At 37.3% G+C, this 17,633-nt stretch overlaps 1 protein-coding gene across 13 annotated transcripts in view; it reads left to right on the top strand.

Annotated features, from left to right (window-relative positions):
* Window positions 1-17,633, top strand: part of SIPA1L1 (signal induced proliferation associated 1 like 1) — a 382,714-nt gene that overhangs the window by 261,432 nt on the left and 103,649 nt on the right. For all 13 annotated transcript variants that reach the window (XM_039534592.1, XM_039534586.1, XM_039534589.1 and 10 more), the window contains 2 exons: window positions 1,430-1,560; window positions 10,265-10,453. In XM_039534592.1, coding sequence (XP_039390526.1) covers window positions 1,430-1,560; window positions 10,265-10,453 — 320 coding nt within the window. The remainder of the gene's footprint in view (window positions 1-1,429; window positions 1,561-10,264; window positions 10,454-17,633) is intronic.

Raw genomic sequence — 17,633 nt, 5'->3', positions numbered from 1 at the left:
TGTAATAGCGCCTCCCAAATTGTAATTAATTTTTGAATAAAGAACTTCCAAATATTCTGTAAGTTGTGCACAGTCTACACATACTACTACAGTCAAAGTTTTGTTTTATACTACTTTGAAAGGAAATGTAAATCTTCTGAGTCTATTTTAACCAGGAAATTCTGAAAATGATAGGTGACATTCCCCCTCCTCCCCCCGCCATTGAATCTTTTATTTTTAATTGAAAGAATGAAGTTCCAGCCTGAAGTTCAGCTAAGTCATGTGTTGCTTTTTTGGTAGGGCCTGTAATCTTCTGTTACTCTATGTATTCCATAAGGACTTACAATATTATGATGTAATAGGACTTGTTGCCTTGTGAAATACTTGTGTTTATAATTTACTGAGTGTTTCTCTAAACTCAGCCTGCCAGGCCTTCTAGATTTGAATTTAACTAGTCACTCAAGATAGTTTTCCATTTAACTATATAACATACTACATAAGTGGCAACTCTTCTCTCACCTCAACTATTTCAATCCTCATGCAAACAGTCCAAGAATTATAAATAGTAAAGAGGTCTCCTAACCCAACTTCTGAATGTTCGTGCTTAAGTTTTCAGGTCTACGTTTTGTTGGACTACATTTTTTTTTCTATAATAGAAAATTTGAATTTGTGCTTACAGATTGAGTAATTTACATGTGTAACATAATAATTAATTAATTTTACCTGTCACTCAGCAAATAAGTGATTGTTCCTTCTGCCATATTTTCCTCTGCTATGTCCAGTCCAATTTTAAACTCAATTAAGACTTCATTTTCTATTGGGGTTCTACTCTGTGGACTCTCTGTTATGAAATGTTTCTTGATATTCATCCTAAATTTTCCACTATTTAATTTTGTCCCTGCATTAGTTTTATGCCTTTTTTCTCACTTACTTCTCAAATACTTCACTCTCTTTGATTTTTATGCCCTTCAAATACTTGTAGAGGTTTATTGTATTGAGAGAGTCAAGTATACTCTATACTTCTTTTTATAGTATAATCAACACTGTCATTTCAGATTTAAATATGTAATTCTGAATTTTTTGCATCCATTCATTTGCTTTCCATACTTGTACTTTTAATGCATTGGATCAAATGTATTGATTAATTTAGTGTGAGTGAAACCTACCCCTTTGCAAAGGGCCAGGATAAGCGGCAAACACATGTTAAGTCCCATTTCACCTCTGTTTTGAGTACAGGCACAAAGATGCATTTCACCCTATAAATATAGATAGATCTCACTGGTGAATTGATGACTGAGGGTGAAATTTTGGCTTCACTGACGTCAATGGCAACCTCCCATTAACTTCATTAGGTCCAGAATTTCACACTGGATAAATTATCTGAGTGCAAAATGTTTCTGTGAGAGCTGTAACATGAATTTTTCCTTTTATTTTTATTTTTATACCCAAGAACACTGGAACTATTTTGGGGTAGATGAGAACCTGGGTCCAGTAGCTGTGAGCATTAGAAGAGAAAAACCAGATGAAATAAAAGAAAATGGACCTCTATATAACTACCGCATCATTTTCAGAACCAGTGAGGTAAGCAAAGTATGAGTGGAATAAGAGGGGAAGAAACTAGTAGTGAATAGGCAAAGCCAGATAGTATGTGGTGAAATCATAGATCCAGGTAGTTGTTGTATTGCAGATATTGGAAACCAGAAGGAAGCCTGTGTGTTGCTCATCATGATACATTTTTGTCTTCCACATATAAATATGCTACAGTAATCTCCTTCCCAAGAATCATAATATATTATATTTTATAGAATAAAGATAAATATATCACCAAGTGAACTATACAGTAGCATTCCACAAATAAGCAGTATATTTGAGCAAATCACTTTGGTTAGGGGTTGAAAAATTTACTGGACATTATAGTGAGAGGTAAGAAAGTATGGAACATTCTCCATCCTAACACTTTAGGTGGCAGTGCATTGGTCTCAGAAAACTATTGTATTTTTAACAGCTAACTAGTGTGGGGGAGAGGTGGGGTGAGCAGATGGGGACAGTGTACAGAATTAGCCTTCTTTTCAGGTGCTGAGTCTGGGCTTGATTGTTGGTCGCATCTTTCCTGGATGGTAGATGTTTGATCGTTTGGAAGCTTTCCCACAGATTCTTCTTTCTTTTCATTCCCTCCCTCATTCTCAGCTGCTGCAAGGACAGTGTTTCTTTTTCTCTTTGCTTTTTTTCTATCAGAATGAAAGGATGGATATTCCACTCATCCATCCTTCCAAACTGGGAAATTTCATTCTCTTCCTATCCTTTTTCCTCTCCCATTCAGATTATATCTCCACCATTGTTGCTGTTTATGGCACATTTATTTTAAGAGTAGCCATCTTCACTGCTGCAATTCTTATCCTTTAGCTGGAGTGAAGATGACCAGACTCTTTGTCAATCTCAAATCTCCTGCTCTGTAAATTTAAGCAACAGAATCTACTAACCTTCAGCTGCTGATAAGAATGCTGTCTCTGCTGGCGGAGTGAGGAGGTGCATTCTGTAGTTATGCAGATGGTGGTTTTACCATTTCTTCCTCCTATTGATAGATTTCTGGAGCAGCAAAATGAAATCTGAAACCACTGGTTAGTGTGAGTCCTTTTGTTCAAACAGCTGGGGCAGCAGAAGTGAAATTGACCAATCTCTTGTAAATTGCACTTTGTTGCAACAAAGGGATTGTTTCATTCCTGGGAGAATCTTGTCAGTGACAAACAGGAGAGAATGCTTTTTTAAAGCTGTCTTATGTCTGTTTGTTGATGAATTTTATTATAGGGGCTACTCACAGTTGTTTGGTGCACCCAAAGGTACAGCACAGGTTGTAAAAGCAATTATAGATTTTCCTGCTGTTGCTTTATTTGTAGCTTGCTAATTTTAACTTACTTGATATTTACACTTGTCTTATAAAGCTACTGAAACTTTCCTTCTCACCATTAATTTCAAATAAAGTTCTATATAAGGTAACTTTGATGTAACTTTCTTCTCCAAGAACAGTCAAATGGACACTTTGCTTAGCTTATCTCATCTAAAGTATTCAGTTCAAATGCAATTCAGTGCACAACTAGGACTTTTGTTTCCTATTTAAAGCTCAAACTCTGATATAAAGAAAGATTAGCATTCAGCCTGCAGACTACCTCAGGCTAAACGTAGAGTACCACTCGCAAAAGTTGTGGGTTTTTTTGTCTCTTATATCTAATAGAATAGAGGCTTACACTTAGGGTTTTTTTTTAAACCTTAATGGCCTATTTTATTAGTTTGTGCAAGACATCCCATATCTTGCAACAGAATAGTAGTCTTTCTAACTCTATTGCTGGTTTAAATTTAATCCAGCTTTGTAGTAACCATAAGTTACTACATAATAGCAGTTTCATGTTCTTCTTTCAAGTCTACAAGTAGTTTTTTGAGAATCGAGATGGGTAAGCTTGCAAGTATTCTCAACTTAGCATCCCAACCTCAGCTTCAGTGAATCATAGAATCATCAAAATGCAGAACTGGAAAGGACCTTGATAGGTCATCTAGTCCAGTTCTCTGCACTGAGGCAGGACTAAGTATTATCTAGACCATCCTTGACAGGTGTTTGTCTACTCTGTTTTTATAAACCTCTAATGACAGAGATTCCACAAATTCCATAGGTAATTTGTTCCTGTGCTTAATTTTCCCTTACAGTTAGGAAGTTTTTTTTCTAATGTCTTACCTAAATCTCCCTTGCTGCAGTTTAAACTAGGGCTATCAAGTGGTTAAAAAAATTAATCACAATGATTCACTCTGTTAAACAATAATAGAATACTATTTATTTAAATATTTTTGGATGTTTTCTATGTTTTCAAATATATTAATTTCAATTATGACACAATACAAAGTGTACAGTGCTCATTTTATATTTATTTTTATTACAAATATTTTTCACTGTAAAAAACAAAAGAAATAATATTTTTCAATTTAACCAATACAAGTATTGTAGCGCAACTCTTTATCATGCAAGTTTAACTTATAAATGTAGAAGTATGTACAAACCCCCCCAGTATTAAAAAAAAAAAAGTACAACTTTAGAGCCTACAAGTACAATCAGTTGAACATCTTGTTCAGCCAATCGCTCAGACAAACAAATCTGTTTACATTTGCAGAAGATAATCCAATTGATATATTTGAAAATGTAGAAATACATCCAAAATATTTAATAAATTTCAATTGGTTTTCTATTGTTAGTGTGATTAATCATGATTAATTTTTTGAGTTAATCGCATGAGTTAACTGCAATTAATCGACAGCCTTAGTGTAAACCCATTACTACTTGTCCTGTCTTCAGTGGATGAGAACAACCTTTTACGTACTTGTAGACTGTTATCATGTCCCCCCTCAGTCTTCTCTTGTCCAGAATAAACAAACCCAATTTTTTCAGTCTTTCCTCATAGATCATGTTTTCTAGACATTTAATCATTTTTGTTGCTTTCCTCCAGTTTGTCCACATTGTTCCCAAAGCGCAGTGCCCAGAACTGGACGCAGTATTCCAGTTGGGACCTTATCAGTGCAGAACGGAAGAATTACTTCTTGTGTCTTGCTTACAAAACTACTGCAAATACATCCCAGAATGAGTTTTTTACAACAGTTTTATACTGATGACTCATATTTAGTTTGTGATCTACTATAAGCCTCAGATCCTTCTGTCATTTGGATTCCTATAAATTATTCCTTCCTAAGTGGAGTACTTTGCATTTGTCCTTATTGAATTTCATCATATTTGTTTCAGACCATTTCTACAGTTTTTCAAGATCATTTTGAATTTTAATTCTGTCCTCCAAAGTGCTTCCAACCCCTCCCAGCATGTTATCATGCACAAATTTTATAAGTGTACTCTGTATGCCATTATCAAAATAATTTATGAAGATATTAAATAGAATCAGACCCAGGACCAATTCCTACGGAGCCTCACTTCATATGCCCTTCCAGCTTGGCTGTGAACCATTGATAACTACTCTCTTAGTACAGTTTTCCCACTAGTTGTGCACTAAACTTATAGTAGGTTTGGCTAGACTATATTTCCCCAGTTTGCTTATGACAATGTCAGGTGAGACAGTATCAAAGGTCTTACTAAGTCAAGATATATCACATCTGCTGCTTCCCACCTATCTACAAGGCTTGTTACCCTGTGTAAAAAAGGATATTAGGTTGGTAAAACATGATTTGTTCTTGACAAAATCATGTTAACTATTACTTGTGATATGGCCGTGAAAAAAGCTAATGCGGTCTTGAGATGCGTCAGGCGAGGTATTTCCAGTAGAGGTAAGGAGGTGTTAGTACTGTTATACAAGGCACTGGTGAGACCTCATCTGGAATACTGTGTGCAGTTCTGTTCTCCCATGTTTAAGAAGGATGAGTTCAAACTGGAACAGGTACAGAGAAGGGCTACTAGGATGATCCGAGAAATGGAAAACCTGTCTTATGAAAGGAGACTCAAAGAGCTTGGCTTGTTTAGCCTAACCAAAAGAAGGCTGAGGGGAGATATGATTTCCCTCTATAAATGCATCAGAGGGTTAAATACTAGGGATGGAGAAGAATTATTTAAGCTCAGTACCAATGTGGACACAAGAACAAATGGATATTAACTGGCCATCAGGAAGTATAGACTTGAAATTAGACGACGGTTTCTAACCATCAGAGGAGTGAAGTTCTGGAACAGTCGGCCAAGGGGAGTAGTGGAGGCAAAAGACATATCTGGCTTCAAGACTAAGCTTGATAAGTTTATGGAAGGGATGGTATAATGGGATAGCCTAATTTTGGCAATTAATTGATCTTTGACTATTAGCGGTATATATGCCCAATGGCTTGTGATGGGATGTTAGATGGGGTGTGATCTGAATTACTACTGAGAATTCTTTCCTGGGTGTCTGGCTGATGAGTCTTACCCACATGCTTAGGGTTTAGCTGATCGCCATATTTGGGATCGGGAAGGAATTGGCAGAGGCCCTGGGTTTTTTTTTGCCTTCCTCTGTAGCGTGGGGCACAGGTCACTTGCTGGAGGATTCTCTGCACCTTGAAGTCTTTAAACCATGATTTGAGGACTTCAGTGGCTCAGATATAGGTCAGGGGTTTGTTACAAGAGCAAGTGGGTGAGATTCTGTGGCCTGCGTTGTGCAGGAGGTCACACTAGATGATCATAAAGGTCCCTTCTGACCTTAAAGTCTATGATTCTATTATACTTATCACCTTATATCTTCTAGGTACTTACAAACTGACTGACTGATTATTTGCTCCATTATCTTTCCAGGTACCAAAGTTAAGCTGACTGATCTAAAATTTCCATGGTTGTCTGTATTCTCCTTTTTATAGATAGATACTATGTTTCTTCAGCCAGGTATTTTATTAGACCCTACTGACTTGAAGACATCTAACTTGCCTAAGTAATTTTAGCTTATTTTTTCCCTATTTTAGCCTCAGATCCTACCCAGTTTACTTAGATGTTCTCTGTGTTCGTCCGGTCACTGCTAACCTTTTTGGTGAAAATGGAAACAAAAAAGGAATTTAACACTTTAGCCCTTGCTGCATTTTCTGTTGTTGTCTTTTTCTCCTGATTGAGTAATGGGCCTACTCTGTCCTTGGTCTTCCCCTTCCTTCTAATGTATTTGTAAAATGTTTTCTTGTTATCCTTTGTCTGTAGCTAGTTTAATCTCGTTTTGTGCCTTGGGCTTTCTAATTTTGCCCCAACATGCTTGTGATGTTTGTTTATAATCATCCTTTGTAATTTGATCTAGTTTTCATTTTTTGAGTTTTAGGTCACCGAAGATCTTTTGGTTAAGCTAAGGTGATCTCTTACCATGCTTCCTATCTTTCCTATGCATTGGGATAGTTTCCTCATTTCCATTAATAATATCTCTCTAAAAAACTGCCAATTCTCTGGAACTTTTATGTTTTAGACTTGGCTCCCCTGGGATCCTACCTATACATTCTCAGAGTTTGCTAAAGTCTGCCTTCTTGAAGTCCATTATTTTTGTTGTGCTGTTTTCATGTGCAATAGCACAAGAAAGATCCAAATAGAAAGCGCGCACACACACACACAAAAAAGTAAACCGAGAAACAATTTTATATTTATAGTTTCTTTTTATGTTACTGTCTTTTTCTAGTAAAGTATAATCACTAAATCCCTATTTTCTGTATTTTTATACTATATCAGATACAATACAGTATCACTGTCTGCAGTTCATGTTATGGTGAACATATAAATCCCATTACATGTTCCTAAATATAAGCAGTGCACACACAAAAAACATCCTCTTAGAACTGTTGTGGATTTGGTTGGTGTTTTTTTTTTTTTTTTAAATTGACTGTAATGCTGGCAAAAAGTGCTGGGCTAACAGCTCTGGAGACTGAAGTTCTGTATTTATTTACAGAATGGGTGTGCAGGATGCACTGCCCCATTTTGCCTAGCCAATATATCTTAACCCTAACTGGAGGGATCATCTCTAGGAGTGAGAGAGGAATTTATTCTCTTCTTTCAATCTGTCATAGAATCTTCCATGAATGGTATCAGTTAGTGCCATCTGTTGGTGATTTTGTGACTTGAAGACCATTAAATATAAATTGGACTAGGTCAACCAAACCACTTCACATACTGTAGGTCATTTAATTGAGAAATACTATACTTAAACACATAAAAGTACAAATGGACTCCTATTATAATTAACTATTGTAAAATAATGGCACACTAGAGATCATTAATATGTTCATCTATAGGTTTCAGTTTAAAAGAGAAATATATTTCTTCACATATAGAAATAACTGGCTTCCAATAAATCAATCAAATAAAATACATTTGACAATGTAAATTGCTTTATAACCTACATGTAAATCTGACTAGATTGTTGCAACTTGATTGGCCAATATAAAGAGCATTAATTCTGTGACAGGGTCCAATGAAATCCAAATTCATAGCATACTACATGCTCTAGTAAAAATATAACAGTAGGGATCTATTATCGACCACCTGACCAGGACAGTAATAGTGATGATGAAATGCTAAGGGAAATTAGAGAGGCTATCAAAATTAAGAACCCAATAATAGTGGGGGATTTCAATTATCCCCATATTGACTGGGAACATTTCACTTCAGGACGAAATGCAGAGATAAAATTTCTTGATACTTTAAATGACTGCTTCATGGAGCAGCTGGTAGGGGAACCCACAAGGGGAGAGGCGACTCTAGATTTAATCCTGAGTGGAGCGCAGGAGCTGGTCCAAGAGGTAACTATAGCAGGACCGCTTGGAAATAGTGACCATAATACAATAGCATTCAACATTCCTGTGGTGGGAAGAACATCTCAACTGCCCAACACTGTGGCCTTTAATTTCAAAAGGGGGAACTATACAAAAATGAGGGGGTTAGTTAGACAAAAGTTACAAGGTACAGTGACTAAAGTGAAATCCCTGCAAGTTGCGTGGGCCCTTTTTAAAGACGCCATAATAGAGGCCCAACTTCAATGTATACCCCAAATTAAGAAAAACAGTAAAAGAACTAAAAAAGAGCCACCGTGGCTTAACAACCATGTAAAAGAAGCAGTGAGAGATAAAAAGACTTCCTTTAAAAAGTGGAAGTCAAATCCTAGTGAGGCAAATAGAAAGGAGCACAAGCATTGCCAACTTAAGTGCAAGAGTGTAATAAGAAAAGCCAAAGAGGAGTTTGAAGAACGGCTAGCCAAAAACTCCAAAGGTAATAACAAAATGTTTTTTAAGTTACATCAGAAGCAGGAAGCCTGCTAAACAACCAGTGGGGCTCCTTGACGATGAAAATACAAAAGGAGCACTTAAAGATGATAAAGTCATTGCGGAGAAACTAAATGGATTCTTTGCTTCAGTCTTCACGGCTGAGGATGTTAGGGAGATTCCCAAACCTGAGCTGGCTTTTGTAGGTGACAAATCTGAGGAACTGTCACAGATTGAAGTATCACTAGAGGAGGTTTTGGAATTAATTGATAAACTCAACATTAACAACTCACTGGGACCAGATGGCATTCACCCAAGAGTTCTGAAAGAACTCAAATGTGAAGTTGCGGAACTATTAACTAAGGTTTGTAACCTGTCCTTTAAATCGGCTTCGGTACCCAATGACTGGAAGTTAGCTAATGTAACGCCAATATTTAAAAAGGGCTCTAGGGGTGATCCCGGCAATTACAGACCGGTAAGTCTAACGTCGGTACCAGGCAAATTAGTTGAAACAATAGTAAAGAATAAAATTGTCAGACACATAGAAAAACAAACTCTTGAGCAATAGTCAACATGGTTTCTGTAAAGGGAAATCGTGTCTTACTAATCTATTAGAAGCAGCAAAGAATCCTGTGGCACCTTATAGACTAACAGACGTTTTGCAGCATGAGCTTTCGTGGGTGAATACCCACTTCTTCGGATGCTTTCGTGGGTGAATACCCACTTCTTCGGATGCTTGCTTGCATCGTGGTATTCACCCACGAAAGCTCATGCTGCAAAACGTCTGTTAGTCTATAAGGTGCCACAGGATTCTTTGCTGCTTCTACAGAACCAGACTAACACGGCTACCCCTCTGATACTTAATCTATTAGAGTTCTTTGAAGGGGTCAACAAACATGTGGACAAGGGGGATATACACACACACACTGTATATGCAGGTCAGTTTGCCCTCAAACATTTACATGGGACATCTGATTAATATCATTCCCTTTTAGCCAGCCTTATAGTTAGAATTTTCTGAAAATCATAAGCAGATGATATGCTCATGTTCTGTAAACTTCTTGCGGCTCTCACTGGGGATGTCTCATTGAATATTTCATCTTTCAGGTTTATCTCCGTTCTCACTGCTAATTACTAAAGCCTTACAAGTCTGCTTTCTTCTCGTGGTGCTGGGGTCAATTTTAAATTTGACCTGCTACCTATGTATCTCCCCTATGTATTAATTTCATACAAAATGTGAGCTTCTGGAGATTATTATAAAGCACTTGCAGTATCATGTCTAGTATTCGGTATCGTAATGAATAATATTCTGCACATGATTTATACAACATGAGTTACTTAAGTCTCTCAAATACTATTGAGAGTTGGGGAGGTAGAATTGTTCTGGTTTACTCATAGATACACTGGGATTCTGAAAGCTTGACTTGCTGTGACCTCTAGGGCAAGTCAGTGTCAAGGGGAGGAATAGGCCCAGGAGTCCTGAGTCAGTTCTCTGCTCTTACCACTAATTGATACTTCCTCCCTAGATATGTCAAAATAATGGATCATTTCTGTGTTCTAGCTTCTGACTTTAAGAGGCTCTGTGCTGGAAGATGCTATCCCTTCAACGGCAAAGCATTGCACAGCCAGAGGACTTCCCTTAAAAGAAGTGCTTGAACATGTGGTTCCTGAGCTGAATATCCATTGCCTCAGATTGGCTTTCAACACTCCTAAAGTCACAGAGCAGCTTATGAAACTGGATGAACAAGGGGTAAGTCCCAATTTAAAGAGTAAGAGAGACTCTTCGATGTTGTAAAATTAAATTGGGTGAGCTGCATTGAACTGCAAAATTATCTGTTCATCTTACATAGCAGCATTTCAGTGCAGTATTTTAGTTCAAATAGGGGATTTGCACAATTCTGGAAGTTGAAATGACTCTCTTTTTCATCAAGTCTTCCAGTATTTTTGGAATTGTTAAAATTAAACTCCCCACATTGAATTGTTAAATGTTTCTGATCTTGCCTGCTAACTTTTTTAGACACTATTCATGTAAAATCTTAATTCAAATTAATTTTCTTGCCTGTTGGGGATTTGTTTCATCACAATAGATCATAATTAAGACTTTGCATAGCTCAGTGAAATGAAAATTGTTCATGTACATTCACTTTATGTCTCACACAATTCTCTGCCCAAAGTGGAAGGGACATTGTCAAAGAAGATTAAACCTTAAAAATTAACTTTAGTGGCAGTTGTTCCATTTAATCACCCTTATTTTAAGGATTCCAGCCCCTCCCCCTTTTTTTAAAACTGCTCCTTTGGTGCTATTGTACTGAAAAGAGAAAAATCTCCCAAGTTACTGAATTCTTCACTGCCACGTGCATGCGCTAGTTTGTACTCACCGCAATGCATGTTACTTCTGCAAGGATTTTTTTTCTTAAACAAGAAGTAGAATGAAAATTTCAAAAGGATATTTTCAAAACTGACTCACTATGCTTTCTCCAGTGCTGATTAATAGAAGTCTTAAAATGTTGGTGGAGATCGGATATTGGCTCACTACTATTTTCTTGGAAAACTTGCTTGTTTGATGAGAGAATTTACATCAGATGATGGTTTGTTGAGCAGCGGTTGGTCTCTAGCATGTTTTAGACTGGCCATCAGAAAATCTTTTCTAAGGGTGGCTTTCATCACTGAATTTCACTAACCAGAAGATATGTTTGCATATCTGACGTGCACTTATCCTACAAGTTTGACTATGCAGAAGAAACACTCTTAAAGAACTACAGTCACTGACAAACCACCTGTTTTGTTTTTTTAAATATTGTTGCCACTGCATATTCAGCCTAGGAGCCCATCTGTCCCTCTTCCTTGGAGTTCTACACTCTTAAGGATTCTGGGTTTAGCAGAAAGAGCTGAGGTAGTTGTGGACTGCATGGCTTCCTTCCTTTGGCGCTGAAGTTTGGCCTTGAAAGGAACTACTAGTCTAGTCCTCATGGGAATTGGCTTTCCAGTAGGTTCCTGAAGCTCAGCAATGCCAGGGAGTTCATCACACAAGTGTGAACATATAGAGGTGAAACCATTCAAAGAGCCACAATTACTGTTAAATAACTTTTCTTTAGTGATTTTGGCTGGCTTTTTCGAAGGTACAAAGCACAGTCAGGCCCCTCACTTCCGTTGATTGCCAACGGGAGCTGAGGACTTAACACCCATGTGTGCCTTTGAAAATCTTCCTCTTTGTAGACTGCCAACCTAAAGACTAGCTTTTTTATTCATTTAGAACTTTAATAGTCTAGATGTGGTTGGTGTGCGTGATGTCCATGTAGGACAAAGGATAACTTTATGGGCAGGAGTAAAAAACCCTCAGTAATTGGCAGTGCAACTAACACTTAAAAAGGAATGTGGTGTAATAAAACTGTTAAGAATATAGAATATTATTTTATGTAAGGTATTAGTAAAATAAACCAAATTATAATTTATTTACCTCATGCATAGAAAAAAATTTGTAAAATGCATTGCAAAATAACTGTTTAAAGTAGAGAAGAGACAAGCCCAAAATCTTAACATCAAGGATTGTTTTTACTGATGTGAAACAAGTGGCACACATCCTTCTTCCACAAGGTGGTTTAAATGAATCTCATAGAACTGGTCATTTTATGTTGTGCATTGCAGATTGAATTTAAAAGGAACAATGTGTCCCTTAGGTCTTTTGAGTTACCTGTGATATCAGTCCATTCTGTACATTTAATTTTATTTTGCTAAATAGTTGTTGATCCCTGCAAATACTTTAAATTGTTGCAAAGAGTTATATCATTGCATACGTTTCGGTTGAATTTGATTTAGAATATACCAAGAGTATGAGATATCACCCCATGTTGATTTTGTTTTGTTTAAAAGGTATATTCAAGGTCTTGTGTAATCTTATTTAGAATCTGGAAATAAAATTTCTCTAGGGAAAAAAATACCTTTACGTTTGCTAAAAGGCATGATTGAAAAATGTAGACTTTTTTTTTCCTTGTAAAAATCCTTTTTGAAATCAAGAACACTAGTAATCAAGGATGTAGAATAGGTTAGGAATTGGAGTAGGTCTTTTGATGTTAGTACAGACAGTGAAATATGTTGGCTTCTCGTGCCCCTGAAAAACTTACTGCTATATTTGTAAGACTTGATTCAGATATGTATTTGGGTGTTTGTAGTTGAGAAGATTAAAAATATTGCCCTTTCATGCCATGGGGAATGTAGACAAAATAATTCCACTTCTAATCACAAAATTATCCACATATGGTGGAGATTATTTGTCTGCTTCCCTGGGAACACCTTCTGAAGACTGTAGTTAACATGGAGTTCTGAGTATTTCAATATGAATACTTTTACACAGATAAAGCCAAGTGGTATTTCTGTTGAATATAAAACTACTTATGTTGGGAAATAATCATAGAAATGTAGGCCTGAAAAGGGACCTCACGAGGTTATCTATTCCATTCCTGCACACAGAGGCAGGACCAAGTATTCCTTAAACTATCTTTGACAGGTGTTGTTCTTAAAAACCTACCATGATGGGTATGCCACAATCTCCCTTGGCAACTTATTCCACTGCTTAACTATTCATATAGTTAGAAAGTTTTTCCTGATATCTAACCTAACTCTATTTTGCTGCAGATTAAGCTGTTACAATTTGTTTTACCTTCAGTGGACAGGAGAACAATTGATTGCTGTTCTCTTTGAGGCAGCCCTTAACTTATTATGAAGACTATAATCAGATAACCCCCTTCCAGGCTTTTTTTCCTCAAGACTAAACATACCCAGTTTTTTCATCTGTCCTCATTGGTCAGGTTTTCTGAACCTTTTATCATTTGTTGTTCTCCTCTGGAGACTATAGAATTTATCTACATGTTTTAGTTGTTGCACCCAAAACTGAACACAATACACCAGTTTAAGGCCTAACCAGTCTTGAGTAGAATGGAATAATTACCTCCCATGTCTTATATACGACATGCCTGTTGTTACACCCCAAGATGATATTAGCCTTTTTTGTAACTGCATCACATTGGTGGCTCATGTTCAATTTGTGATCCACTATAACCCCCATATCCCTTTCTGCAGTACTGCTGCCTAGCCAGTTTTGGTAGTCTGGCTAAGTGTCTCCTTCATGAGAACTATGCAACAATGAAATAACAGTCATCACATCTTACTGAAGACATTTGAAGAGTGATATGCAAGTTATATCGAAATCTTGACTATTCTTTTTTCATAATGTCTCCAAGATATGGCCTTTTTAATCCAGTCACCTAAAACACTCATACAAGCTCTTAACTCGCATCTCAATTACTGCAGCATACTTCTCTCCGGCCTTGACAAATGCAGTCTTGTCCCACTCATATCCATTTAGAATGCTGCTTCAAAGATAATTTTCCTAGCCATTCACTTTGACCAGGTCACCCATCTCCTTGCATCCATTCACTGGCTCCACCTTCTCTATCACCTCAAACATAAGCTGTTTGTCTTAAGGCCCCTCACAGCCTATCCCCAACTTACCTGTCATCTCTCATTTGCTAGTGAGATGTTGACTCCCACCTCCAATCAGCCCGTGATGCCAGCCTCCACTTGTTATATTTTCAAACCAGCACCTTTGTTCTTTTTCCCATGCTGCCCCTCACACTTGGGAATAGCTAAACTAACTCATTATCTTCAATCAAAACCCTCCTCAAAACTTGCTTTCTTCCATGGTGCCTACAAAAAAACCCTGACAACAATTAGGCTGCTGGGGTGCTGAGACTACTGCCTATCATGCTCACTAATATTCTCTCATTGTTTCCTTGTGCTCTCCATCTGTCTTATTCTTAGATTGGAAGCGCTTTGGGACAGGAACGGTCTTTTTGTTCTGTTTGTACAAAGCCTAGCATAATGGGGTCCCAGTGCATGACTAGGGCTACTAGGTGCTATGGTAATATGAATAATGAAGAATAGTAGTCTCCTCTTCTGCCTTCAGTACTCCCCCAAAGTGCCTGATCAATAGTACGATGCTGAAAGAGGAAAAAACCTTCCCAACGCCCCCAGTGGTTAAAGCAAGTAGCCAAATATTTAATTTTGAATATCCCATCTTAACATGCATAACTACCAATAATATTGATTGTAATGAATCCTGTAGAGAATGGGTCACAGAAGACCTGGGTTCTACTCCTGGCTCTGACATTGACCTGTTATGTGACCAATGGGAATTTGCTTTTTCTTTTTTCTGTGTGCCACTGTTGCAAATTTAACACGTCTAATCCCTAGTTCACATGGATGGTTTTTGTGATGTTTAATGGGCTATACAAGTTGAAAATAGAAAGGAAGTGTTTACCCAGGTTTTAAAGACTGACGAGAAACTTATTGAGAGCCAATACTTAATTTTGAGTTTGCCTTTCCTGTATATGTTTGTTGAATTGTAAATGATAACCCTATCACTAACTAAATCCATAAAACAGGTTTATCTGATCCCAAATGTGTCTTGAGAATTGGACAAGCTGTTCCTTTGTTGCCCAGCAGACAAACCCGCAATCTGAACTTCAATCACTTTCTAGCAGGATCCAGTTCAGTCTTCAAGAAAAGTACTCAGTTCTTCAATCTACTCTCCAGAGGAGCCCGGGACTTAGCTTTCACACCAACCAAAGCTCCTTTTCATACCCTCAGATGACTTTTCCTGTTGGGGGAGCTATGAAATGTGGGTCCTGTGAATTTCCTTAGCAGGTAGTATAATGCCAGCCTAATCTTCTCTGGCACAAGTCCAGTACATTTAAAGAGAGACTCCTCTCTCCCCTTCACTCCAGCAGGAAGCTGGCAGAAGCAGTTAAGCTGACTCTTTTACTTCCTTTCTTCCATTACTCCTGGGGGAATTTCGCACCAAAAAATTAAAAATTCTGTGCATAATATTTTAAAATTCTGCATGCTTTATTTGTCAAAATAACATAATATAATCAGGCCAGTTTCAATTATTTTGGTGATTTGTTTCAAAATACCTGTCAGTTTCTGTGTCTGTAACAATACAGACAACAACAGAGATTCAGGAAATGTTTTTTGACAAATCAATTCCTTACCAGCAGCCCAGTGTGCCCTGCTCTGTCCATCCCCCCCTTTCCTATGTCTATTCATTGGCTCCCTAGAGGCAGGACACTATGAGGAATGCAGCCTCTCCTTTTCCCTATCCAAGGCTGACGATTATGGCCCAGGAGCCAGCTGCCCTCTGTGTTGGAGCCACCGCAGCCCCTGGTGGGAAAAAGGTGTAACTGCAGTGCCTCTCCAGCAGAATCTGTTTTCTGCAGCGAAAACAGAATCTGTGGGGGACATGAATTCTGCATGTGTGCAGTGGGGCAGAATTCCCCCAGGGGTATTCCATTAACTAATCTGCTTCACTATCTCCCATAATGTACATGAAATAAACAAAATACACAAAAGGCTGGGATTTTCAAAATCATTCAGTGTTGGCCAGCTCCCATTGAAGTCTGTGAGAACATAATTAGGCTACTGAGGAGCAATTTTAAATGTAATATATTAAGTAAAAATAGTGGAAAAACTGTTCTTGTGTCATTTCAATGTTCAGGAAAATGCTGAAAATAATCTAGATTGTGTATGCTCCCTGTCTCTTTTGCATCTTGTGAGATATTTGCATGGAAATTGATTGTTACTTAAGTTATATGAACCTGAATTGAGTATATCCCACCTATCTTGATTTAATTGCAAAGAAAAGAGACTGCACTCATGTTTGCACATTAAATGATTAGTTATCAAGACTTGGCAGATTTTCAAACAGAAGAAAAATTGTCATTCTATTGCATTTCCTTGTTCTCTTAGAGGCACTCCTTTAGGACAGTCCACATTCAGGACCAGAAAAAACAGTTTGTTCACTATCTACAAGGTGGAACATACTAAAGCAATAGAAATCACTGAGTGACAAATGCATCGTACTAGCATTTCTACTTCTCAAGAAGGTTAACTAAGTTCTGTCCGGTATTTTCTTTCTGGAGCATGCTCTTTCAAATGAAAATTAATTTCCTGGTTGGATGTAACAGACCAAGAGAGTCCTTACTATATAACAGAGCTTTAAAAATCTACACTAAATCTAATTTGGTTATGGACTCTTGCTCGATACTTTTGTGTGTAGTGAAGTCACTCTTACTGAACTTTACATCATTAAGTGGTTATAGATGTGAAGAAATACATCTTCTCAAATGGATGGGGCATTCAGTCTTTTCCACACAATTTAGAGTAAGAAGTCATTTAATCTCCTTGCAAGCTCACAAGTTTGGTTCTCTGGAGCTGTGGCAGAAGAGCCAGTTATCTCAAATATGTTGTTATTTTGTATTTGTATTATCATAGCAGCTCAGAGCCCCAGTCTACATCAGAATCCCATTTTGTTAGGAGCTCTACAAACACACAATAAAAAGTCCCTGCCCCAAAGAGTTCACAATCTAAGTATAAGACAGGACACATCATGGGTACAGACAGATGGGAGAATACAAGGAAACAATATTGGTCAGCATAATAGACAGTGGTTTCAGCACACCAGCAGCCTAACTATTGTCAAGTTTTTTGTAGGCCTCAGGGGAAAGGAGAAAAAATTGATCCAAAGCGCCTGCCTGTCTCCTACAGAGAAAAAAAAAAACAAAACTACTTTGTGTGCCCTGGAGCTTCCAAATAAAAAGTCTTTTATGCTCTAAAATCTTCATTGCAGGTGAAAATGTTAGGGCTTTTCCCACATTGTTAAAATTTGAAAAATAATTAATTCTGAGTAAGAAGAATTAAGTAAGAAAAATAATTAATTCTGAGTAAGAAGCTAATTTTATTGATTGAAAATTGATTAATAATATTGCTTCTGCAGTTATGTAGCAATTCTTTTTATTTAGAGAGGTTTTTAAATATGAAATAAAATACTATTGTTATGAAGGTGGTAGGTACTTCTGATATTTTTATTTTAACAC

The sequence above is a fragment of the Mauremys reevesii genome, linkage group 4 (genome assembly GCF_016161935.1).
Source record: "Mauremys reevesii isolate NIE-2019 linkage group 4, ASM1616193v1, whole genome shotgun sequence".
NCBI classification, from domain to species: domain Eukaryota; kingdom Metazoa; phylum Chordata; order Testudines; family Geoemydidae; genus Mauremys; species Mauremys reevesii.
Note: the sequence above shows the minus strand (reverse complement) of the source record. Positions and strands in the feature narration are given on the sequence as shown.